We start from the raw sequence: 26,493 nt of genomic DNA on the forward strand, positions 1-26,493 counted from the left end.
AGGCAGCACGCTAAGCACTACACTACCGTTCCCCCTACACAACACACGCGCGCGCGTCCATAGGTACACATACACGCGCTTGCTGCAGACACACACGACTTTCAGGGTGCATACGGCAGTAAACGACCTGAAATAATAAAGCGGCAATGCTGTGTAAGGAACGCCTTAGACCCGCATTATACATTTGTGTAATGCGAGCGTAAACACACAAACACACACAAACACATACACAATACACACACACATACATGCAGACACACAGACAGACACATAACACACATACATACACACACATACAAACACAGAAACACATACACACACATACATAGACACACACATACATACACACAAACACATCCACAGACGTACATACACACATACATACAGGCACGCAGACATACACATAAACACATACAAAAAAACCCACATACATACACACACACATACATACACACAAACACATGCACACACATACATACACACATGCATACAGACACACAGACATACACATAACACATACGCACATACACATGACCCGGCTTCGCCCGGGACTTGGATCCACCACGGCGGCAAAACCGACATACATACACACACAGACACACACACAAACACATACACACACATACATACACACATGCATACAGACACACAGACATACACATAAACACATACACATGACCCGGCTTCGCCCGGGACTTGGATCCACCACGGCGGCAAAACCGACATACATACACACACAGACATACACACAAACACATACACACACATACATACACACATGCATACAGACACACAGACATACACATAAACACATACACATGACCCGGCTTCGCCCGGGACTTGGATCTACCACGCCCAGCCGCCTTTGTCTCCCAAGTGCCGATGTTAATACGCCACACCAGTTACTCGTTTGAGGCTGAGTGGACCTAGGGGAGGTTCAAATAATCGTCACCGGTGGTGGCCGTGAGCGGGAATGGAACTGGGTTCGCCGGGTTGGTAGCGCAGCGTAGCGTTAAGCACTACACCCACCGCTCCTCACACACCACACACGCACAGACACACGCAGACACACACAGACAGACACAGACAGACACACACACACACAGACACACAGACAGCACGCTAAGCACTACACTACCGCTCCCCACACACCACACACGCACACACACAGACACACACACAGACACACGCAGACACACACAGACAGACACAGACAGACACACACACACACAGACACAGACAGCACGCTAAGCACTACACTACCGTTCCCCCTACACAACACACGCGCGCGCGTCCATAGGTACACATACATGCGCTTGCTGCAGACACACACGACTTTCAGGGTGCGTAAGGCAGTAAACGACTGAAATAATAAAGCGGCAATGCTGTGCGAGGAACGCCTTAGACCAGCAACACATTTGTGTAATGCGAGCGTAAACACACAAACACATACAAACACATACACACACATAAATACACACACATACACACAAACACATACACACAGACATACACATACACACAAACACACACATACATGCACACAAACACATACACAATACACACACATACATGCAGACACAGACAGACACATAACACACATACATACACACACATACACACACATACATAGACACACACATACATACACACAAACACATGCACACACGTACATACACACATACATAGAGACACGCAGACATACACATAAAGACATAAAAAAAAACCCACATACATACACACACACATACACACAAACACATACATACACATACATACACACATACATAGAGACACACAGACATACACATAAACACAAACACACATACACATGACCCGGCTTCGCCCGGGACTTGGATCCACGATGCCCCGCCGCCTTTGTCTCCCCAGTGACGATGTTCACACACGACAGCAGTTACGCTTTTGAGGCTGAGTGGACCTAGGGGAGGGCCAGGTCCGTTTCAAATAACCGTCAGCGGTGGTGGGCGTGAGTTGGAATCGAACTGGGGTCGCTCAAGCAGCTTAATGACTGTTTGTACAAAGAACATATAAAGAATCGATTATAATAACCAGGCAAGAGTCCACATTATAGACTGCCAGTACACGCACTCAGCTTCATAAGCAGGCTAGAGTGTACATGATAGACTGGCAGTACGCTCACCCAGCTTAATGAGTATTTGTACAGTGAACATTAAAGTAATCGATTGTTGGCGCGTTGGGTTTAAAAGTAATATTAATAGCACACATTGTGGTGGGGGTGTAGTGAAGAGTAGGAAAAACTTTGATGAATTTACCTCAGAGTGGCGTGGTGGGTGTCGAGGCCTAGTAGCGTGCAAAGCCTGCGGCCTCGCCTAAAATTGTCGGCTTGGAAGAGGCAGGGTACGGGTGGCGTTCCTTCCCCCCCCCCTAGCGCTCCAACAATACTGTGTAATGGCTATTATTTAATTAAATACGGAGCTTATGAAAGTGGCGAAGGCGTGGCTAGCCGTTGGCAGGGGCAACCGCCGTCCAATGAAACTGCAGCCCTTGGCGAAGGCGTGGCTAGCCGTTGCCAGGTCCAATGAAAGCGGCGAAGGCGTGGCTAGCCGTTGCCAGGGGCAACCGCCGTCCAATGAAAGTGCGTATGGGCCAAAGTCCACACACACACACACACAGACAGACAGACATGAACGATTTTATATATATAGATGAATGCAATGGACATTACATTGTCCCCGCACTGGATGGCCAATCTGAGGGAGTCTCATGCCCGAGGGTCGTGCTGCTTGCGTTTACGGCCATTGGTTATCTCGGCACCTAGGCAGGCAGAAGGGTTTCCCATTCAGCTAAGCTGACAAATGCACAATAAGGGGCAAGAGATATAATTCCTTATCTAAATCACGTCCCTCCTGGGCAGTGTTGGGAAATGTTAACGGCGTCTTCCGCTTTTTCCTCTCTGCCGCTAAGAATGTTGGACGGTGTCCTGAGCGTAGAGTTTTGTGTATTATGATATCACTACCAGATAACGAACTAAGGGGAGGATCCCTTCTGGACCCGTAGCCACATGAACCTTATGGCGGGACCCCGGGGTCCCATGAGCCCCCGGTTCTCGCATGAACTGCGTTGCGACGTCATTTTATGTCTGTTGAAGGCGAACGATGCGACGATCTATTCCTCTCGACGAGCTCTACACGATGCGCCAATCAAAGTTTCAACGTTTTGTGTATGACTACGGCAATTTTGGCAACGACGGGTGCTTGGTGAAGAACGAGAGGATTGATTTCTGGTGGGTCGTGGCGTTTATGTGCGCGGTGGGACGGAGTCGCCAGAAATAAATAATTTATTTACGTTTTTTTTTTACTTCGGTTTATTCGGGACCCCGGGGTCCCGCCATAAGGTTCATATCTCCAAGGATAATTTGCAACAAATAGGCAGTACACAAAAGGCAGATGGCAGCCTGGCAGCCTGACATTCATATCGAGACGAGGGTAATAATAATAATGATGACAGACAAGACGGCAAATGAACGGACAGCCTGAGACAGGCATGCAATGAGGCAAACGTATGCATCTGGTCAGACATACATGCATGTAAGCACATAACAGTTGGACAGACACAGGCATCCAATCACACGCAGGTAGTACGGGGAGAAGGGCGGACAGAAAACACAAGGGTGTCTGCACCCACACACGGGTGTCTACATCCACGTCCGCATCCGTTAACCCTGGGCGGCCATGGGCGCGCTGTGATCCCCCATAACTCCACCCCTCGGAGGGGATTCCTATAAAAGGCAGGGAGCCAGAGAGCTCGGGGCCAGTGTGGAAGAAGCTTACCAGTGAAGTCTGAAGACTGGCAGAATAGGCCCTGGGACTCCCCTGTCTCGCTGCCCTTGTCAGGGCCGAGCAGGGCAAGCCAGTGGTGCGGCCCCAAAAAGCTTCTGGACCTCTGCTCTTGTAAGAGTAGGCCGGGTTAGCTGGGTGCCGGGATCCGTACTTTACCAGGGCTGGATCAGATAGCCTCCCATAGCACTATTAGAGGAGGACTGTGAATAGGACAGGGGAAATAGTGCTAGGGGTGTTTTCCCATCTAGTACGGGTGAAGGGGCCGTTACCCCTTCAAGTATTGTTACTGCCCTTGAGTTGAATAAAAGAGTGTGCCTCGACTCCGTCGTCAGTCTCCCTGGAACTCACTACACATGCAAACAAGCATACGGGCAGAGAGAGCCATGACTGAGGGTCACCCGAGCTGACCTGGTCTCATCGATGTACACTGCCTCCAGCACTGAAGCGGCGTACTCCAGGTTCTTCCGGAGGTCGAGGACGGGCAGCTCTCCCCGCTCCAGCTGTTTCACCAGACATCGCAGCCTGCCGGCCCATGGGGAACACGCGTCGCAGCAAATAGATGAATATATGCTTTGAGATTATTTCGATTATTTCCGTGCTATGAATGTCCAAATTACGGCCCACTTTGTTGAGCTATCATTTGTGGCCAGGTCGCTTCTGTGATATAAGTTGATACCCCAGTGGTCTTTGCCTGGTAGGATGGAGATCGTTTAGTTGTATTTGTATGTGTGGTAGGTGATTTGTTTACCTTTCTTGTACTTTACACTACTATCGTGTTTTTGCACTGTTTGTTGTTGTAACGTTATTATCTGCCCTACTAGACATCTGTGAAAAGGAGCTTCATAGCTCATCAAATTCCTCCAGTATAAATACATATTTTGATTCTGTATAATGAGTACAGTTCTGATAAGAAGCAAGACGTCTTTACGTTAAGCTGGTGGGTGGAAGTCAAAGGACAACTTCTGATGAAAAAGTACCACTCGAGATGTACACACATCATCTGGCCTTGCTCCGGACGGGTGTGCTCATATACAGCTGCTAGATCATTATATTGTCAAGTTATAGTGCCATTCATGTTTTTAGCGATGCTGTAACCACTGTCTAGGAACAACAATCAGTGGTGTGACATCTTTGGCATGGGCCCTGGTGCAATGAATATTATGGACCCCCCTCCCCCCCATGTTAAATTTCTGCCTCTCTCCGCAGCTCGGCACATGAAGGCCCCACTGACCCATGGGCCCTGATGCACGAGCACCACCTGCGCACTGGATAGTGACGCTACTGAAAATAAAATTGACCAATAAAAGTGTATTTATTATAAAGACAAACACGTCACATTGTCCAGAGTTACACCTTAATCGCTTGTGCAACTGTGGTATTTAAAGTGGTTTCAGAAGTACATTTGCACAATTTAGCATATTTCAAAACGTGTTTTTTTTTGCAGTGGAGCAATTGTTTTTTTTAACAGTATTATTACAGGACTGCTAAACCACGAAATGCCGGTTAACGGTGAACTCAGCGTAACATCCCTCTGGGGTAAATAAAATGGCCACCACTTCTTATCAAGTTGACAGCCGCCGTGCAATGCAGTCATTGAACTCTTTTATTTGATGAAAAACAGACTGGCCCACACCATGAAAATGTGGAATTTCCATCGCTGGCTCAGGGCCAGTAGATCAGAGTTTTTATTTGGACTGGAGGAATCCGATGAGCTTTAAAGCTCTTTTCACAGATGTCCAGTAGTGACGAGAGCACTACACCATTGCTTCCTTGAGCAGGTCAATACTCTCATTATTAATATAAGCGCTATAACCTAACATTCTCACATGGCTTCAAATAAACCACAATTCTTATCACATAAAAAAAGCAAGTACAGAAAGATTGTGCCGTTTGCAGTTGAATTATCATTGTGCAGCACATACAATCTAAAACATGTCATTATTGTTATACCATGTATAATTCTTCGAACATATACAGTATAGAATATATTGATACAGTGCACATTTTAAATTACTCTTTTAATACAAAAATTATAATTCAACATTATTATTTACTTGCAATGTACACAGCCCATGTAATATGAAATGCATTTTTCCAAACCAAGCAATTTTGTATTCTTTAAAACGTTTTGAGATCCAAATAGCAGTTTTAAAGCCAACATTTGAGTAATTATAGAAATGCCTTTTCATCAGGTATAAACTATCGGAACAATATACAGGGTGCTTGAAACAAATGTTAACACTTCTGAGAATTTGCAACAATATCACAAGAAATGAGCCTCCAGGCTCTGGAGACCACCTGGAGAAGATTCCAGGCACGCGTTGACAATGATGGCGAACAAGTGGAGACTCTTTGACTTTTTGAAGCGATTAACATTACATTTGTTATCATGTTACAGTGTTCTTTTTCCATTAAAAACGATAGTCCCGTATAAGTGTTAAACAAATTTTGAAGCACTCTGTATATGTATGAATTTGTGTGTACCATATCCAATATTAAAGTATATTCTCATTTAATTGTTTAAAAAAAAAACCTTGTGACTAGATCGTGATGAATGTTAACAGTATTGGGTGGAGCCTCCTTTCCTCTGCAGGTAATAAAAACAAACAATCGAGGTGTTGGTCCTCGGATGTTAAACAATGTGACGACAGCAAGCAATATTTCAACTGGTTCAACAATGAGCGGAAACCATCGCACTGAAAGTTGTTGTGGAATGTACAAATACACTTACATTTGAATACCTAAATACCTAATGTAGATTTTATCTATACACTCACAAACATATTGACCAATCATAAATGCACACTCACCATGCAAATGAATCCCCAAAGTAAACTTAACAGTGGCATATATAACGTGATTGATGCACACGTGTTGACGATCATATATTTAATGTGATTACTTTTGTTTATCTAAGAAAGCCTCACAGAGTCGTAGTACTCTCTTTTAGGATGGTCCTATATTTGGATGTTTGGCCAATACATTACGGAGTGTTTGGCATCTTGAAGGAAACAGGAGTGCCCGGAGAAAACTCACGTATGTATGAGGAGCTAAAATTCAAAAGCTACAAATTGATTGAATGAACTTGGCGTTTTGCCATCTCCCAGCCAATCCGCAGGCCAGTGGGTTAGGGAGTTCCACTTATGTGTAAAATACATGACCTGCTAAAATAAAGTAATGCATTCATGTATTTTTGGTCTTTAATATCATGGAAAACAATGTGAGGTTATGATATTAATAAAAATCAATCACCGAGTAGTTTTATAGTCTCACCTATGTAGTTTATTCCACCATTTGATATCTCACCGATATTGCCAACTACTGTGTCTTATTTTTTACATAAAACCAATATCAAAATGAATCCCCGCCTGTGCAAAAAGGTTTGATAGTTGTGGTGACCATTGCAGTTTATGTAGTAAATCCTGAATTCTCCTTCCTTTTGGGCCAATGAAATCTGAATTCCCACGGGTAATCACATAGCCATCATACACTTTGATTAGTCCTGCTTGATTCAAATACACATTTAAGTAACGTCACAAATGGAATGGGTTTCCGATGGCTGAGGCAGAATCTACATCTCTGTACAATCATAAACGATGCTTGTACCCTTCTTCAAGAGAAGCTGTCAAGAATTCCATGCAGGCATGGCAGGTCAGCTGTGTGAATCCTGACTTTAATTCATGAAGCAAGAACTCTACCCATGAAAGCACACTAGAAAACTCAATAAATCTCTCAACACATCAGCAAGCACTATGATGCTTCCTCAAGACCGTTTTGACTTGGAGATAGGAACTGATCATTTAAAAAGACAGTTACTTTTGCCGAAACATAATCTAACATGAATTGATAATTGACTCTTAAAACCTTCAACTAAAAATAAATGTTTTTTTTAAAGAATCCAATTCAGCGGGAGTAAAACAAAACACCTCGCCTTTTGTTTATAACCATTTTCTAAACAACTACGTTGTGAGAAGGTGGCCTGACTGTATTTGTATTTGCAGCTGGTTGCGCCAACAGAATAAAATATTTCCTGGTTCCTTCTGAATATAGCTTGTGTTTATGTTGTTGTTGCTGTTGTTTTTCTTCCCTTCAGTGCAGCCCCTTTGCTTATTTCCCAGGACTCATGACCTTTTTAAATAATGCAATAATCAGAAATGCTGTTGTGGGGAGAAGGCGGAGTGCAGTTGGGGCGATCTTTACATTTCCCCAAGGCAGAATTGCCAAGGGCCACCCAACCTGAAGCTGTTCTCCACTGCACAGATCCCTCGTCTTTGTGTTGTTGGCCTTTTCTGATGTGTCGTGCTACAATAGGCAGTGCTAAAGGAAGATGTAATCCAAAAAAATCAAGCGGCTCTTATTTAACACCTACAGCTGTGTGCTTGGGGCAGTCTGAGGGGAATAATGAATAAATACAATTGTTTTAAGATCCCTGTATGGAATACGTACATCGTGTGTAGTGATGTCACCAACGTTCCAGGGTGGTGTGCCTGAACGTTATTTCACTTTTTTTTTTAGAATCATTCACTGAAGCTTAAAACTTATTTTTTTTCTGACAGATGGAAACACGTAGCCCATATGTTTATATCCCTACAAATTAAGAGCTGCTTGTTTCGTTTTTCTTGCAATTAAAAATATCCCATGGCGGTTTCATCGAACTCACGCTTACAGTTTACGTTTCAAATACAGCAGTTGAGTTGTTTTCTTCTTAGTTCTTTCGGTAAAGTCACGTAAGAAGATGAATCCCTGCAGTCACGAAAGCTTTAAATCGAAAGTTGAGTTGTTTTTTAGGGTGCACTGGTTTATGCGATAGAACTGTATACTTTTTAAAAAATGTATTCCCATACAACTCCATCAATTTAGGCACCATCAAATATTGAATTCATCAGAGGTGTCAAGGTTACTAATGTAGCAGGTCAGCTGTAAAAATACATCATTTATGAATGCAGGGTTTTAAAAATGTAACAATTTCAGCGCACTTTCTGCCTTATTTGTTGGGTCCAGAGTGGTCAAAGTCCATTGCCATTCAAACAATTAAGACAAAAATCAAGAATGTCCTTTGCAGTGTTTACTTTGAAGGTTTGGGATCACAAACTTTAATCTTCTTGGTTCTTTCGGTAAAGTCACGTAGAAGGGAAGTAATAAAATAATAAAAATAAAACCAAATAAAATAATTCTCACGACGTTTCGGCCACAACGCAAGCAGCCGTCGTGAGAATTATTTAATTATGTTTTATTTTTAATATTTTATAATGTTTTATTTTTATTATTTTATTACTTCCCTTCTACGTGACTTTACCGAAAGAACCAAGAAGATGAATCCCTGCAGTCACGAAAGCTTTAAATCGAGACTTTAATCTGTATAGATATTAATCAAGGAGAACATTTAATCACGAAAACGTTATTTATCCTTTTTATTAACTTGAACAGAATGTAATGATATAACTTATCATTGCCATTGTGTTTTGCAACTTTTAGCTGTATTATGTGCAATTATATCTGCTTCCTTACCCTTCACAAAGCCAACCATTGGTTGGATATGGAACGGTTCACTACGTCAAATAATGTTTTACAATATGTTTTATTTCACATTTCACATCTCCAAAGGCACGTTAATTGCAAAGCCTGCTGCTTATAAAAGTGGAACCGAATAGCAGTTCGTAAAGTTTTCTTGTATCTCTCAGGAATTCAAAGTGTTTGCAATAACAGTTTATAAGCTGTCGCCATTAAAATTCTCCATCGAGTGCACTTGACAAAAACTGCAAAAAACGATTAACACATAACCCCCACGTTGCATTTGCGAATGCAAAAAACTTGTACTATACTCAATGGAACACAAAAGCAGCAGCAGGAAGAGAAACAATTATCATCATCTTTTAAATGTGTACATAAAATAACCACTGTGCCAGGGCCTATGTGAAAATTCAGAGACAAGAAAGACCCCAAACAAAACGATCGATCAAGAAATAGCGAGTGTGTCTGTTTTCTGTTTATATATATTAATTTTAGTTAGCAACGGTTTGAAATAATCTCTATGAATTTGCATTACAGTAACTGCTCAAAGAGGCTCGTATTTAACATCTATAGTGTGTTAAAAATAAAAAGTCTTACAGCCTCGTGTCAAACGACTGCTGAGACAGAGCTAAGATAAATCTGCTGTGAAGTCCAAGGGTAAGTGTCATTTATGCATGGCAACTATGATCATGCACTATTTTCTTAAATCACAATGACGGTGCATTCTCGTCAAAGAAAGTGACATTTTGATCTGTAATACAATAATAATACCCATCCACGGTGAATGTCAACGGCACAGTGACATACGTCACACCAAATCCAAAATTGATGGTGATGCCCAGATGTCTGCCTGCCTGTGCTGCTTCTCTCAGATTATCTGCCGTGCAAACACTAACCGTTTTTATTTATATTCCACATCAGACGTCGTAAAGACCGAAACACAAGATAATTTGTATTACGAATTATGTGCTTATTGTCAGCTGTGTTGGGGGAGGAGGAAGGTTTTACAGAGCCTCTTTATATATCTGTCATTACAATGCATTCTGGGTGTATACTCTATTGCCCCATCCAATCCGTGCCTTTGTCACATCTCAACTCCACATCTGCAGCTCTCTCCACTACAGGCTCCTCAAATTCCTCACGTCTAAAATACAGACGGTGCAGAATGCCACTGCCCGACTTCTCACGGCTACCCGTAAATGAGACCACATCATCCGAATATCCAGCTCCCTTCCTCTGGCTTCGGATTCAGTCCTGAATCAACTACAATACTTGCCATCAATGTCTGTAATGACCAAAGTCGATTTATTCAGTCATGGATTTGCCTTCTCATCTCACCTTTGCTCCGGTAGCCAAGGCCTTCACTGAAGCCTCCAGTCGATATCAATGTCCATACAATGCGAGACCAATCCTTCTCCACAATTGCTTCCATTGGTTGGCATTACCTACCCTTAATTCTAGATTCGAAGCTTTCGTGACTGCAAGGATTCATATTCTTAGGTTTTTTTCGGTAAAGTCACATAGGTAAAAAATTAAAATTAATAAAAGTAAAATAAAAATAAAATAAAAAATCACGACGTTTCGGAGGCAACAAAAGCTTCCACCTGAAGACGGAAGCTTGTGTTGCCTCCGAAACGTCGTGAATTTTATTTATTTATTTAAATTTAAAAAAATTTCCTACGTGACTTTACCGAAAAAACCTAAGAATATTACCTACCCTTGACCGTCTGCACTGCACAGAACCTACCCCTCTTCAACTCCAGACTCAAGACCATCTTCCACCCAAAGTTCTCTTCTCCCTTAAGTGTCTTTACATCCTCAGTAACCATTCTCTCGTCTCGTTTTTACAGTTAAATATAAACATGAGTATATCTCTGATGAAGCAACAATGTAGGCCTCGTAATAGATATGTTGTTGTGTGACTCATATAACGTGTGCTGAGTGAAAAAATAAATGCAATTTAGTAGTAATGCAGCGTTTCTCCGTTTGTTTAGGTATTTCAACAAACATAACAACTGCAGATGTTTAAATGTACTAATAATAGTGTACAGAACTGTTCTCATTCCGCGACTGAATGAACACTTGCACATGCCGTGCTGGTCACAGCTGACCTTCCCAGGGGCAAGTGAAATCTGACCTGGTCCTGTACCCCTTTCCTGACGCCCACCACCAATCATCCGCACTCATGTTATCCGTACACTGGGAATCAGGTCACCGGGTTCATCGCTCCATCCTCTGTGCCACTGCTACCTTTTATGTTTTTTTTTTTATATTGGTAATGTGTTACTTTGATTTGCTGGCTGCTTAATCCCTGTCTCACCAACGCGAGCAGAATTGAACAAGTTGGCTTCATGAACAGTGAGAAAGCATCACGGCAGATGCCCTTTGGGTCCCCAACTGCACTGTCAACATCCATTTTCACAAACATCCAGCAGGGAGACGGTGGTCAGTGGCCTGCTCAGGGGTGGCTCTGCACATCCATCCCTGCCCTCCTTCGAGCACACGCTGTCTACGCTGATCGGGCAATGGGCCATGAATTCAAACTGTTCGCAGCAAAATGGGAATTATTCTTTTCGATAGGGGTCTGTGCGCATATGTGAAAGTAACTGCAATAGTACGGGCACTGTGCATTTTTCCGCATTCATTGTGAATTGATGCAACATTGTTGCATTAGGTAATGTTGGAATTATTTTATGTTAGTTAAATGGATATGAATTACTTACAAAAGCATGCGGCACTCTGATTGGGTTTCTGGCTTAAAATTAATCAGCCATTTTTATCTCTTAGTGTAATTACAAGTGTGTACCTCTCCATACTAATTTGTATACTTTTATCTTTAGCTCAACGTTCTCTGCCATAGTCCATGATTCCGACTGGACATTTGTGCAAAACAGCTTCATAGCTCATCGGATTCCTCCAATCTAAATAAAGGTGCTGATGTTTCCTATCAATGGCATGAGAATGAACATGCTAGCTCATAGAGTGGGATAGATAGTAGGTGCTTATGGCTTCTCATCCACAAATTCAAGATCTGGTCAAGGGTGAGCAGGTTATATGGGCAATAAATGTTAATTTCCCCGTGATGTTTGTGAAACATTCACGGCCAGGGAAAAAATTAACTCTGGGGAAATGAGGACACGCTTTTCCATATTGCACTGTGTTTATGTGTTTAAGAGCACACGTGCTGCGATGCATGTTCTAATGATATCTACATGAATATATTGTGATTATTTGTAAAAACAAAATATGGGAAAATAGCTGGAGTACCTTGTCCACAAAATGACACTTGTGGTGGTGGTGTTGGTATTATGTGCCATTGTTGACTTTCATCAAAGAGACTCCTGCTCAAACGACCAATGAGGTCGGTGCTCATCCCCCGTTTGCAGCCCTGAGGCAAATGGTGGCAAATCCACATTTCTATGGCGGGGGTGAGTCCCTCCGCAAGACAACGACTTGTTGATTCTCGTACTCGTTCTATCAGCCGGGGAGGAATGATGGTCCACCCCTAATCAGGATTTGAATTCAAAATTCATCCCATTGCTAGCCTTTCACACAACCGTTGACCCCCCCTCCATCCATTTCATCATGAAAGGGGCACATTTCAGTGGCTACAAGAGAGAGAATAATGACATGATACAATGGAATCGACTACGTGAGGTGAAATCACTCAATTAACCGATTGATAAAGACACCGGGTACTGAAGGTCATTGTAGGTCAACATGACCTTGTTCAACAACAGGACATGCCTATTCTGAATATGGTCTAAATTGCAAGGCTTGACTGTTCACATCTTACAATCAAATCAAGGGCATCCTCGATGCAAACCCCCTAATCTCTAGCTCAATTTTAATTGAGTCACAACATCGAGGTCTGGGTGTCCCACAACTCTTATCTAATGTAATCTCCTTCTCAAGTAATATCTGTGTTGGTAGTCTAATTGATATACTATATCACATTCTCATCCCCAATGTAAACACGTTGCTTCTGGATTTAGATAATTGCGATAAGATGCAATCATCATAACTTATCTGATATAATCGCGATTACATGAAGGCACAAATTGCAAAACGTGATTGACCACGTCCATGGGAATGCATTTAAACATCGACGCAAACAAATATTGGTCAGTGAAGACAAATTAAGTTGCGAAAAACACATTTGCTCAATGAAACAACAGTTGGACAAGCATAACTACAATAGCACATAACAAGGACATTTACACAACTTGCAGTAAGTGCATGACCACAAGGATAAAAGATAAGGTGCGTTACAATAATAACAACTGTTTTGTATAATATGCCACGATATTATAACTCCGATTAGCACAGTTGGCTACGTATGATGCAAAAGAGGTTCAACATACATACCCCAAAAATAATGTCAACCAACTTACGATACCCATTCAAATATGAAGAAAGGTGATGTTTTTTTTTTACTGCATTGACAGCCCAGAATTAGCAGATACAACTTCCACATTCCCATGGCAAGGACCAGCTCTGTACAGGAAACCGTTGATTTCCCAAGTAAGTAGTACTAATTGTATTTCCCCCAGAGGATTGATAGGCCAAGGCGACACTCAAACAGCAGACATTCCCAACCTTCTGATTGGATGTCAATTGCTGGACATGGTGGCAATTACTACATTGCAATGGTGTCAAAACACATGATAAATACTCTGAATAAAGACAAAACTGTGTTTCAACTTTCTCTGATGAAAATGTTTCAAGTGAAATTGGTCAGTAATCATTGCTTAAAGGAATGACGACCAATAGATATAACTAATAATGCAATCCGAGCTGCAATAGGGAACACAAACCATCACAGATCATTTGGGGTTATAATATTTAAGGGATATGTAGAAAATCACAAATGTCTACGTAGCTCAATACAAAAGAAAAAGATGATGGTTACACATATCATGGGCAGAGTATTTTCAGTCGCTTAAAATGAAGATTTAAAATAAAATATTTAAATTATATGACCCACGATTCGTAATGCGAGGGACGAGCAAACCGGAACCCAACGGGTGCTTCTGTCCCACGGTATTTGCATGGAGTGATGCAAAACATGCAAAGTTTGACAATAGTCTGCAATGAGACTGGACGCTAAATATGTAAGCGATGATCCACGACGTTACAGGAAAATAAACCACGACGGGAGGGCGCGATGCGGCCCCGAGGTGAAGCCTTGCATAAATAAAAAACTATCACGCGATTAAAGTTCGTGTAAAGACAAGCTAAAATTGTATTTTTAAGGCAATGTTTATGTACGTGTAACACCGGGGATACATGATTCATGAAGTGCTCGGTTTCGTTCATTTAAAATTTTGTTGTTTTCCAAATGTTGCTAAGTAAACACGTCAAAAAATGAGGCTAATACAAAACACAATTAAAGGTGATTTAAGGTGCCCTATTCACGACGTGATTTTAGAACAGGAGTCGTGTTCTAAAATTAACTTAAACTATATTGTGATTTCAAGTCCACTAACACTATACAGTGTAGCTATAGCGTTTTGTGCAACATAATAGGATGTGCATACATGTATATAATCATGAGCAGGTGACGTCACTCGACATCGAACAGCCCCCCTCATTAATAATCATGAAGCGGTGACGTCTACCAAATGGATACCCCCCCCCCTCATTAATAATAATTATCGGCTGACGTCACTCCACGTGGGGGGGGGGGGGGGCGAGGCGCCTCCTCCCCCGTCCTGAGTGTCAACTCACAACCCTCACTACAAAGGCAAAACCCTCACGTCACGCGATCTCCGTAACGCTGTTGAGACATCAAAGTAAAAAGGACGTCATGATGAACAAGGGATTATAACCTTTAAATGAAATAGGTCTGTGTCACTGCGCCCTTACAAATTGCACACGAATTGATGCAATGAATATCTTGTTGCGGTCTGCTTTTCGCTTGCAAGTTTCAGTATTACTGCAATACTACCGTCCTTGGACGGGCTGTAGGCTAGTATACAGAGAAAAGGTAAACAGAAAGGTTATTATCTTTTTGCAAAACCTGACAAGAAATATTAGGATGAGTTATATGGACAATGTTCGAATCTTTCGACTGAAAAGTTTTCAGCTGGACCTCGTAAGCAAGAAAGAATGAAGTCTATTACGTAGAGAACTATGCATAACTTCATCCAAACAAAACATGACGTTAGCAGTCATAGACTGTTTGCTAGAATAACATTTTCTCAAGTTGGCAACAAAGTCAGCAACAAATATATAATGAAATTATGAACTAGTATGCATTTAAAATGGTAAATAAATTAGGAAAATTTACCATAGTACCCCAGCTCTCGCATAATGTCCGTGATGCAGTCATTTTTAGTCTGTTGATAGTCGGCGATGCGGCAATCGACTCATCTCCACGAGCTGTACACAATGCACCGCTACGGTGCATACCGCGAGCGTTCAGGGTTTCAGCACAATCGTCCTCGCTGCGTTTTGACATCGCGGAGTAGCACCACCGATTTCGGATTGATTGGTACCCCAGTCGCGGAGTTAAGTACACCCCTGGGAAAAAATAGTGTCCTAGAAATAACATATTAAAAAATTGCCTCGGCCATTTTGGATTATTTGGTACCCCGGGGTGCCGCCATGAGGATCAACTGCTGCTTTTCAATGCCAAGAAAGCCTTCCACAGGGGTGAAGCCGAATTGACAGCATTGCAATGGACAATTGATTTCATAGTGGCTGGTTAATGTGATACTGACCTGTGCTTTTTGTCCATTCTTCCAGCCTAACGTTTGAAATCACTTTCCCTCTCATTCTAGTGATGGTATCTCTGAAGTCCACCTCGCCTAAAATAATCCCTCTTCTGTTGTGCTTGGAACAAAAAGGCATTAGCGCATTGCGTCAGCAGGATTAGGGTAAGACTCGAGTCTCTAAGAATCCTCGTGTGAAATTCCTCTCCACATAATGGGACCTTAAGCCATGTGTGGTGCTGGGATGTAAGTTCAGACGACCAGCACTTGTTCCCAAAGACCTTTGACCATGAAACCATATGGTATTTACTTTATTTGAAGGTGTATACAAATAGCTATGAGCAGTGATTTATGCAAATAATGTATGCAACCTAAAGTTGCTCACATTGTTACGAGTTGTATGACCTGCACCGTATCGCAAATGTTGTGCAGAAAATGACTGAACATTAAAACTCCATTAGGCAATGAGATTACAGATAAATATACTCAAGGTAACATTCTAAAGTTCGCCTCTGTTGCATTTGGATGCTATGTAAATTGAAATAGCTTTTTTTTAAATAAATGCTGCTAGAAAACATTCCACCAAAACATTGAAAGCGTAGATCGATAAAGTAAGAAACTTTTAGTTAAATATTTCCACTGACAAGCAAACTGTTGTTAATTCAGTAATGTGTTACCACAATCGTACAATATTTCTCATTTAAACCGTATTGCTTCCACACTTTAAGGCAATTCCTTTTGTTATTGTAAAAATTAAGAAACTTGCCAGCATTTGTATAATGAGATTGACTGATAATAAGCGTTTGAAAGGTAATAAAAATAAGAAGAAAATTCCCTGCTTAAAGAAATTGTGCAGGAAATCATGAATCTTGATGGCCCGTGAGTTAATGGACTTATACATTTGTTGAAGGTGAAGAAACAGCAAGTGGCATCACTTCCACGGCATTTCCCACTACCAAAATCCCTTGGTAACATATTCCTGGCCAGTAAATTGAAGCTTTAAAACAATGATCTATCCACTTGCTGGATAAAGGCCTCCCCACATCACCGGCATCCTTCATGGCCCTGCAATTCCACAATCCATCCAGCCCGATGTGCATGCGCTAATCTGATTGCTCCCATAATATACCTTGTCAGTGAGTGTCCTCTCAGGCACGTTTCCTCCTTTGACTGCCATTCTATCACCACCCTCGTCCATCAACCATCATCCCTTCTAGAGATGCATCCTGTTCAATCACCAGTCAATACAATGTCTCTCATTTGTACAGTTCAGGTCAGGTCCCCCCCCCCTCAGTTTAATTTCAAGCATGTATCTGTCCATACTGCTTTGCATACTACGCCACATTTCTCACGATTACCTTAACATACTGTCACTGATTACCTATACAGTAATCTGTAACATATTTACCTTTAACAGCCGAGATGTAGTGTTTAAGCTACGAAATACTGTATTCACAAACGTTGGCTTTAAATGAGCAATTGTTGGCAATGTGTTCCCTGGTGAAGCATGCTGTTTGTTTTATATGGAAAAAAAAGTTCCAAAATGTGTTTTAAACCACACCAACAATGCAGTGTATTCGCAAATGACAGTAGCTGACGTGTTTCAACTGTAAAGCGAAATGGCATTTAAGAAGGATAAAGATGATGTAAACAATGAACACCATGTAAAGAAATATAGCGTATACCCACTCACATCCCAAAGCTATTAATATACTGAATAACTTTTTCGGATGTGGCATCATACTCAATTATAATGATAATAAATACAGTCAAGAAAATAAACCATAACATCACGCTCACTGGAGTATTGATTTTGTATTTGGACTGTAATATACAAATATATTGCATGGTTTATTGTCACTTGTGTTCACCCAAGAGAAGCTAATATGAATGGCAGTTAAATATTCCATCTACTCTGTCTAACCAGGTAATGGGATAAAGGAGCCTCTCCAATGCATTAATTGCCTTCTATTTATTGAATGTCAACTTGAAGGTTGGTTGCTTCTGAATGCTCTTATTCCCAGTGTAGGACAGACAACCATCACTGTTTTACCATGTTTAGTGGTGGTCTTCTTGTTACAGGTTGAGTCACAAACCGCACCTCTCCATAACAAAGGCTCAGCCTTTGTTATGCAGTCTATTCTTAGTCTCAAGCCTCACCTTACCATATTAATAATAAGTATGCGGCCCTTGCCCCACCACCTTCTCCAACCATTATATAAACGGAGTGGTAGCTCCTGCAATCTCTCATTTACTTGATACAGCTGTCGTGGCTGTGACGGTACCACCTGAAGACGGAAGCTTGTGTTGCCTCCGAAACGTCGTGATTTTTATTTTTATTTTATTTTACTTTTTAATGTTTTTACCTACCTGGTGACTTTACCGAAAAAACCTAAGAATATGAGAAGAGAGGTGACAACATTAGCAACAGGGGTGGAACAATTCACCCTCCGAGCGATCTTCTTATTTCTCAAGACAGGGTTGCATTTCAAGGAGCAATTCTTTTACTGACGCTGCGATGAATCGTAGCACCTTTAGTTGCTCCAGAAGTGAACCCATTACATCCAACAAATACGAATTAAAAAAACATTGATCATTTCAATGCATGTTTTGTGAGCTTAAGAATAACATTTTACGAATATACAAATAGAACCTGTTTTTTAAAAAATCGCCAAGGAAGGCAGTATACTTCAGCAGCAAATGCGAGTTGTATGATTATACACAATGGGTGTTCTGTGCAGTTGTTGGGATGTGTGCGAAAGATGAGGTGGGAAGATTGTTAAGTTGCTCATGGGAAATTCACGTACGGAGATTTTGGTTTGATGGATGACGAGGGAGTCAGAGCAGATGTATTAGTCCACGAGACCAAACCAGATATTTCACTCGTTGCAACCACATTTTCACTCATTAAAGATTATACCTAAATTATATATATAACAAGCAGAGAGTTCAATAGCCTATTTATTACTTGTTTTAATTGGCCTAACCCAGACATTAAATCACTTTGATCAGTGAAACACCTTTACTGAAGTGATGTATTTATATCTTTAACCTACGGCTAGGGATAAAGATTTGATTTAATCGTATTCATCATTGCACATAAATGCACACAAAAAACGACTTTATTCTAAGCATTCAGAGCATAAAACAACTTTGGAAACACGTGCTTATCCTTTGAGCCACACAACAGCACATGAAATGCATTAGATGAGAAAATGGTTAATGGTGGAAAATCACCCAGAAACATGTGTCTTTCACTTTAAATGACATGGGGACTGTGGGAATTATCTTTAAACGCTGAGTGTTCCTGATTAGGCTGCATATGACAGCTTGTTGAGGAATGAAATCTATTTAACAAATTATTAGGTTACTGTAGCAGCAATTGCACCATTTAGGGAAACGGGATGAAGTTAGCAAGGTGAAGGTTGGGCATGATATATTTTTTTCCATAATGCCAAAAGGTAATTCTTGGCTTGACTATGATGAATGAATGTATGCTATTTTGCCTTTCACAGTTAAATTGAGTTGAGTTACCACATTGGCCCTGAAGCTTGTGAGTTGCCAGGACACTATTCTCAAAAGCAAAGCCACTGTTTTCCCATCCCATGGCCTGATGCACCATTCACCAAAACACAGCCTCTTTGTAAACTAGTTGCAAGCATGTGAAAAAACACCTACCTAGTATAAACTGTTAGTGTTTAAAATAAGTTCCAGTTTTCCACTTTTCATTTGTCAGTTGGGGCAACTTGAAAACACGTGAAAACACAACTTAATGCCGACATAAGCTCATGTGGAATAGGCCAGTATTATTGTCCTCGGAGTTACCCTATCACGAGGTAAAAGGTTATTACAAATGTAATATATTTAATAATAAAAAAAGAGAAAGCATCCCGAAATAAACTGACAAAAAGTGTACCTCTTAATCTGTTATAAACAACTATGAAATATAAATTTGCCTGTTTAAAAAAAAAAAGGAAATTATCTTCAAACCTTCTAGAATACTCCCGGTATTTTGCTCAAAAATGAATGGTTAGGATTTTACGAACATGTCATACCTATGTAATGTGACACTTGAGTTCAAGCTTGCCTATATCTGTACTAATCACTTTGAAAATCCAGAATTATATCGTAATATCTGCCTAGCCATTTTATTTACAATTATGTATCCATTGTGATACAGCAAGCCAATCTAAAGTGTTGACAATTGCGTACTTAATAATAATTTCAAAGTCAATTAGGTGACGTACAATTTTGAGTACCGCGTGAATGCCGAAAGGACCAATTAATTTCATCACTTAATGAAAATAGCAATTTCAGCGTTTACCAAAAAATATGACACTTCACCTTCTATGATATGGAATCACTTTTCTGTTCACTTTCACCATCCACGCTTGAAAACTGGCATCGTCTTTTAAAAGACGTCGTCAAGGCAAATGTCATTGATAGCACCATGGCGCAACATTGCTTTGCTTTCTTCTCTCTGCAGGATTTCATCGCTGTTGAGTGTAAAAATTCTAAAATATCACAATTGTAATTATTAATAAACTAATTAATAATCATCAATTCTGTAAAAAAAAAGGCCTCCCAATGCCATCTCTCATGGTCTTGCGATGCCTCTCAAAGTCTTGGTTTGAGAGCAACCCAATCAAAAATACACTTAAATGGATGTTCATATGTGTGTGTGCAAGATTTGCAGAGCAGCTATAATAAGAGTAGGACTCCTCTAAAGAGTGCAGAGCCAATCAACAGAGTGCAGAGGCCATAAGCAAAGTACAAAGTCCTGCACTATTTTCAGAACGAGTGTGCACGCTGGTAAACCCCATTTGTTAATTTGAAAGAGGTTTGAATGATGTAGTCACAATTGGGGAGCAAAGCTTCACTCATCTCAAATACTGTATACAAATGCAGAAAGATGTGTCCAGGTGATGGTCAAGAGGCCGATATAGCCATTATTTTATCCACAAAAGCTCTCCATCACTTGCATTTCCATTTGCCAGACCCCACAACTGTTCCACAACGAATGTTCCACCTCCAATTTCTGTCACAGATAGCAGCCATCCTCCAATGTATGCTATAATCTTCCCCTTAGATGCTAACCTCTGGGTTCCCACTCTAATGCATGTCTCCCAAAGGCTGCCCTTCACTACGCTGGGCCATGAATTACAGTCGTAATTCGTTTCTACGTCAACCCACGTCTGTAATTTGAACTTTGCAACCTTTTGATTGTGATTTGAGTTCTCTAGCCCGCCACCCAGCTGACTATTTTTTTCGAATTGCCAGAGCGATTTTAATAGTGAAATTGCCGCTCGTGTATTCCAAGATAGTTATGCTATTCTGTGGTCCTGCTTTAGCTCAGCTCTAGCCATTCCCAGTGTGGCCCATTTGCTCGAATACGATTCCTTCAGAGTAAATGCTCTTAGAGAAAATGTCCCTTCATGAATATCAATGAGTATAATCAGACCAAATGTCCACAAACATGCTAAATTTTGCGTGTAATTATGGCTGAAAATTGTTCAATGATTAGACCACAGATTCAAACTTGATTTGAAGCTTTCGTGACACAGAGAGTGTGTCTATGTGTGTGTCTCTCTCTGTGTGTCTCTGTGTTGTCTCTCTCTGCTTGCGTGTCTGTCTATGTGTCTCCGTGTTTGTGTTTGTCTCTCTCTCAAATTTAGCAATCTTTGGAGAACGTAATCAACCAGGTATGGTGTTGACTTGTGTTGGCCGACCTGTGTTGTATTGCATTGGATTTCTCAATTTAATAGGTTTGTTTTCTACCTGATCACGATTGCTTGTGTTGCAATCGCAATGTCGTATTCCATTATTTAATTTATTTTCTTTCTTTGTGACTTTACCGAAAGAACCAAAGAGTAAGACCACAAATTCATAAAACAAATTGCAATCACACTACCTTTATATTATTGACCCAGGGGAAACATGACTGGTGCTTGCCATCTCACTGTGCTTTACAGAATGTGTTATATTTTTGCTGTATCAATGGGGTTGATTTAGCTCACATGAGTGCACCTCTGTTTGCAGGCGGGGAAGAACTCTCTTGTTGTGTTTAACAGTCTCTGGGAGAGGACAGCAACTTCCATCAATGCCCATCGGAATTAATTACCAGAACGTCTGTGTCACGCTCATGTTGTGATCATGAAAATTAAGGGCTGCAGCATCATTGGCAGAGTAAGTAAATTAATTAATAAGATTTCACAACAATATTCGCTTTGTACAAAATGTAACAAAAAGTATAATTATTAAGACCCGTTTGCAAATTGTGCTTTTATGATGCTGTTTAGCACATCAACATAAGTGCTAAATCACCCACACACTAAAACGTAATCGGTTAATTGCTGCAAGTCTCTCTCCCATTAATATAATGAGCAGACTCACCCTGTTTGGTACTTTCTCATTTGTTAATAGAATGTGTAGTTAAGAAATACAAATATAAAATTCGTAAAATGTTTCAAGTAAATTAAATGTAAGCGTTTCACACAGCCATTACCATTATCTCCATTTATCTACTCATCTTCTGAAAGCATTTTCTTCAATGTTTGTTCCCACTTTAATATCGATTTCTTGCCCAGCTATTTCACAGCGAATATGTCAATGTTAACCCAGTGAATAAGTAAACATGAGCATATTTACATGCTTATAGCAACACCGTTTTAAATGAATCACCAAGTTTTATATTACAATTTCAGTATTCACAATTGACCTCATGCAATGACTGCAGATGGCTAAGTGGGTTGTGCTTTATGAAACAAGCCACGTTGCCTTCCTTGCCAGCTGTCTTGTGTGTCCCCTCTGCAAGGCCCAATTGATAAACTATTAAGCTGTCTTCTGGTGTGTTTCTTCAGATGCTCGGGCAGGGGTTCAGTGACAAGATGATGAAGCACTTTTCCCTGACATTTCCCCTCCATCCCAAGCCTAGCCTCCACTATTTTCCCAGTCACTCCCCAGCACATTCGATTCACCACACTAATCCCTCCCAGCACTCGGATTTTCGCCAAGAGTTTTATATTCTTCACTACTTGTGCACGATGCCCCCTTTCTCACAGGCAACTTGTAAGATATTTTCACTGTCAACAGCTGCACAACAACAACGCAATGACGAGCGGCGGCATTCGGTGGTGTTCCACCTCCAAAAGGCTCCCAGCCAAACGACACATCGAGGGGCTGGATGACCCCATGCTCTGCTTTATAATTTACAATAATTAGATACAATTTATATTTCAGGTACAAATCACAAAGGGAGTCTGGATACATTTCTAACCATCTTGTCATTTTACCAGCCCCACATTTCGGCGATGAATGGCTATAATTAAGTGCTGCCACGGGAGACTGTGCAATCTGCATGTCCTTTAGTCCACAAATGATAAAACAACGCAGACGATTTAAAAGAACATCGAAGGAAAATAGACATTTCATCAGACATATCCTCCTCGGCTCATCCTTGAAATACAGTAAATGGAAATTGTTCTACAATGTTGCCTGTTAAAATAAGGAAATGTATATCTTATAATGTGTATTACACCTGTGTATATAGACTTCATGGTTAAGATTATCTATGTATGCAACAACCAAACATTTCTACGAATATAACGATACTCAAAATGAAACAGTCAAATTACGTCCATGCTCAAACAACCTTAAGGTTGTGGTGAATATGAGCTCTTTATGGAAAATCCACATTCCTTTTGCAACATGTATCCATCAAGTGACTTCTCTTGAAATATGAGGACTCATATGCCATTAAGTTGGAAAAACAGAATAACCTTAAAAGCAGTATCATACACAAATTCGATTCACTGATTCACTGCTGGATGAAGACCTCTCCATGCTGTTGAGAGCACGAAGGTTCTGACACACTGGTGTAGAGGATGAAGATGAACACACATTTACTATTACTATGCTGGTTTACTCAGTGAGTAATAATGCTCACTGAGTCCCATGACTCTTTTCCAGGAAGGTCCTGCCAAGTATTCACAACAGGGGGGGGAGGGGGGGTGATAACTTCTGTGTATAAATTCAATTGAATAATTTGCAAGTAAAATTCTTCAAATTTGGCTAAAAATTGGACAATGACACCAGCATACAATGGTCCACTCTTGTGAATAACATCACGGGATCTCTAAAGTCCATCATGAAGCAGGAAACCTGTATTATAATGGTTAATATACCCACCGTATTAATCAGGGCGACCACTGGTTCGAACCGTGAATCTCAAAGACAAGCGAGGGATGTGCTACCATTAGACCATATCACCACCTCAGTACTGCGGATGAAATTGGTCTTGTTTTTACTTATTTAATCAAAGCACTTGTGTTTTATCATCCATAAATTTAATTAATGTTAGTTGAAGCATTGTTTTGGAAAATAATTTGAAAGTTTTTTTGTTGCTATCGTGTTTTAGTGAGCACAGATCACTATGGGTGACTTGGGTTTCCTGTGACATTTCCATTATCTGAGGAAATGCCGCAGAAAATTGGTGTGGGTGATAAATCTTTGTAATTATCCATGAATTCACGGATAATCCATGCTCATGCATTATTGACTTATCTACAAATTTTGCTCTCCATTACAGGCTCCCCCCGCACATATAAGTACAAGAAAACTGGTTCGAGCAGCGGTGGCAATGGTCATCACGTTGCACTATGACCTGAGTTAGATCCCTGCCCATTGCTCACATTGGAGGTGAGTAATCTCTGATCTGGTCTTGAGGCCCCTTCACCAAAATTGCATTGTCCAGAGTGGGGAAGTGTGACCAAAGAAAACCCTGCATGATCGACACAGTGTGGGGGACCCTGTAATAACAAAGGACTGTTTTTTTATTCTATCATAGCAGAAACATAGACACCCATGCTTTTTGTTAGGGAACATTTTGAAAGAGCCAACATTCACCAATCTGGCCAATAATGTTTAGGAAAGCATGTTGATTTTGTTTTTACAAGTTGAATTGTACTGTTTTTAAGGATTTTCTATTTTTTTCCCCTATGTAATGTCATGGACAAAAAAGTGGTTAGCATTAGGTACAATAGCCCTCGGCTCTGGAGTGCTTGACACCTTGTCACTATGATCCCAAACAATTTTTTTCTCAAATTGATAGTGGAAGCTCTCCCACTGACAGGGAATCGTGACATGACACGGTAAAATGCGATTGGCTGTCAAATAGTCAGTGTGGGAATGCGTCAGTAGCGTCACGCTACGTAAAAGCATAGGTATCCTTGTCAACATTGATTTTTGGATATTTCCTTCATGCGCTGCATGGTGAACGTCTTACTGTAAATAAAATAAACATTACATGCCTGGAAGACGCTAAACTCTTGCCGCATATGGCTGGCATTGTGTTCACAATTCTATAGATTGCATAAGGAACTGTCCATGTTAGTAATACAGCTGATTAAGAAAATCAAACCGAATACATCGAACTGGTGACAAGAAATTATCTATTGTCTTGCAGAACCACTCGATCAAACTAAAAAAATCATCAGGTGTATTGGTGTTCATTTTAACAGTAAAAAGGTTACGTTGTACGTCACCTGTCAGAATAATAATAATGAATATACAATTGGCAGAAATGTACCTCTGCAGACAGTGACATCCAATCTGTAAGATGGGGTTCCAAGGGCTTTCAGAAGTTGCTTTGCTTCACTGAATAAAGATGGAATTTGCTTGGTAACAATCAAGATCAGTTTGTTGGCAAAGGAAGGTAAAGTGGTATAGTCAGCACCAAACAGAAGCTGTGATCAAGAAACGGATGGATTGGTGCAGATTTTGGGGTTGCATTTCCCACAGCGGCCGAAGAAAAGTAGTGAAAATCAATAGTGTCCTGACCACTGTGAAAAATAGACGCATAAAGGTCTAGCATGGCATAGCTGCAGCAACATAGCTCCTAAGACGGGGTCTTATTTTCCAGCACAACAACAATCCGTTTCTCAGCGAGCTTGAAGTCCTCTTTGGTGAGCAAGATGCCAAACTGCCCTTACGTAGCACACAGCGATGACCCAGGCGCTGTTTCTCAGATGGGGGTGAGAGGCGAGGTGGCAGCAAATGTTGAGGAACTTTCAGCAATCGTTTGTATAGAAGCTGCCTGGAAGCATAGTGACAGGGTGTCAAGCGCTCTACAGAATCAATGGTTACACCGTTTACAAAGGTGTTGTGGACTTGTATTCCATACGTGGAATGTTTTCCGTACAGTCCGTCATCACATCTCTCCCTCGATTTGGGGAACCAAACGGGAGGATTTCTCCGCAAATCTGGCTGTTGCCTGATGAAGCTGGTTGTAATTACTGGCGAAACGACGTACTCAGATTGTAAATGTTGTGGCTTTGCTCTCCAACACACCGGTTAGTGCTGTACTAGTGATGCAGTGGCACGTTCTGTTTACGTAACAAACCTTACTAATTATCTGTGTAGGGTGGTGGTGGGTTTAACGACATATT

At 41.0% G+C, this 26,493-nt stretch overlaps 1 protein-coding gene across 6 annotated transcripts in view; it reads right to left on the reverse strand.

Moving 5' to 3' along the window:
* LOC133345902 (dual specificity calcium/calmodulin-dependent 3',5'-cyclic nucleotide phosphodiesterase 1A-like) overlaps positions 1 to 26,493 on the reverse strand; it is a 216,431-nt gene that overhangs the window by 74,718 nt on the left and 115,220 nt on the right. For all 6 annotated transcript variants that reach the window (XM_061557008.1, XM_061557009.1, XM_061557012.1 and 3 more), the window contains one exon: positions 4,230 to 4,343. In XM_061557008.1, the coding sequence (XP_061412992.1) occupies positions 4,230 to 4,343 (114 nt within the window). The remainder of the gene's footprint in view (positions 1 to 4,229; positions 4,344 to 26,493) is intronic.

This window comes from Lethenteron reissneri, chromosome 23, assembly GCF_015708825.2.
Source record: "Lethenteron reissneri isolate LAM-NWPU_2019-01 chromosome 23, ASM1570882v1, whole genome shotgun sequence".
In the NCBI taxonomy this organism is placed as follows: Eukaryota; Metazoa; Chordata; class Hyperoartia; order Petromyzontiformes; family Petromyzontidae; genus Lethenteron; species Lethenteron reissneri.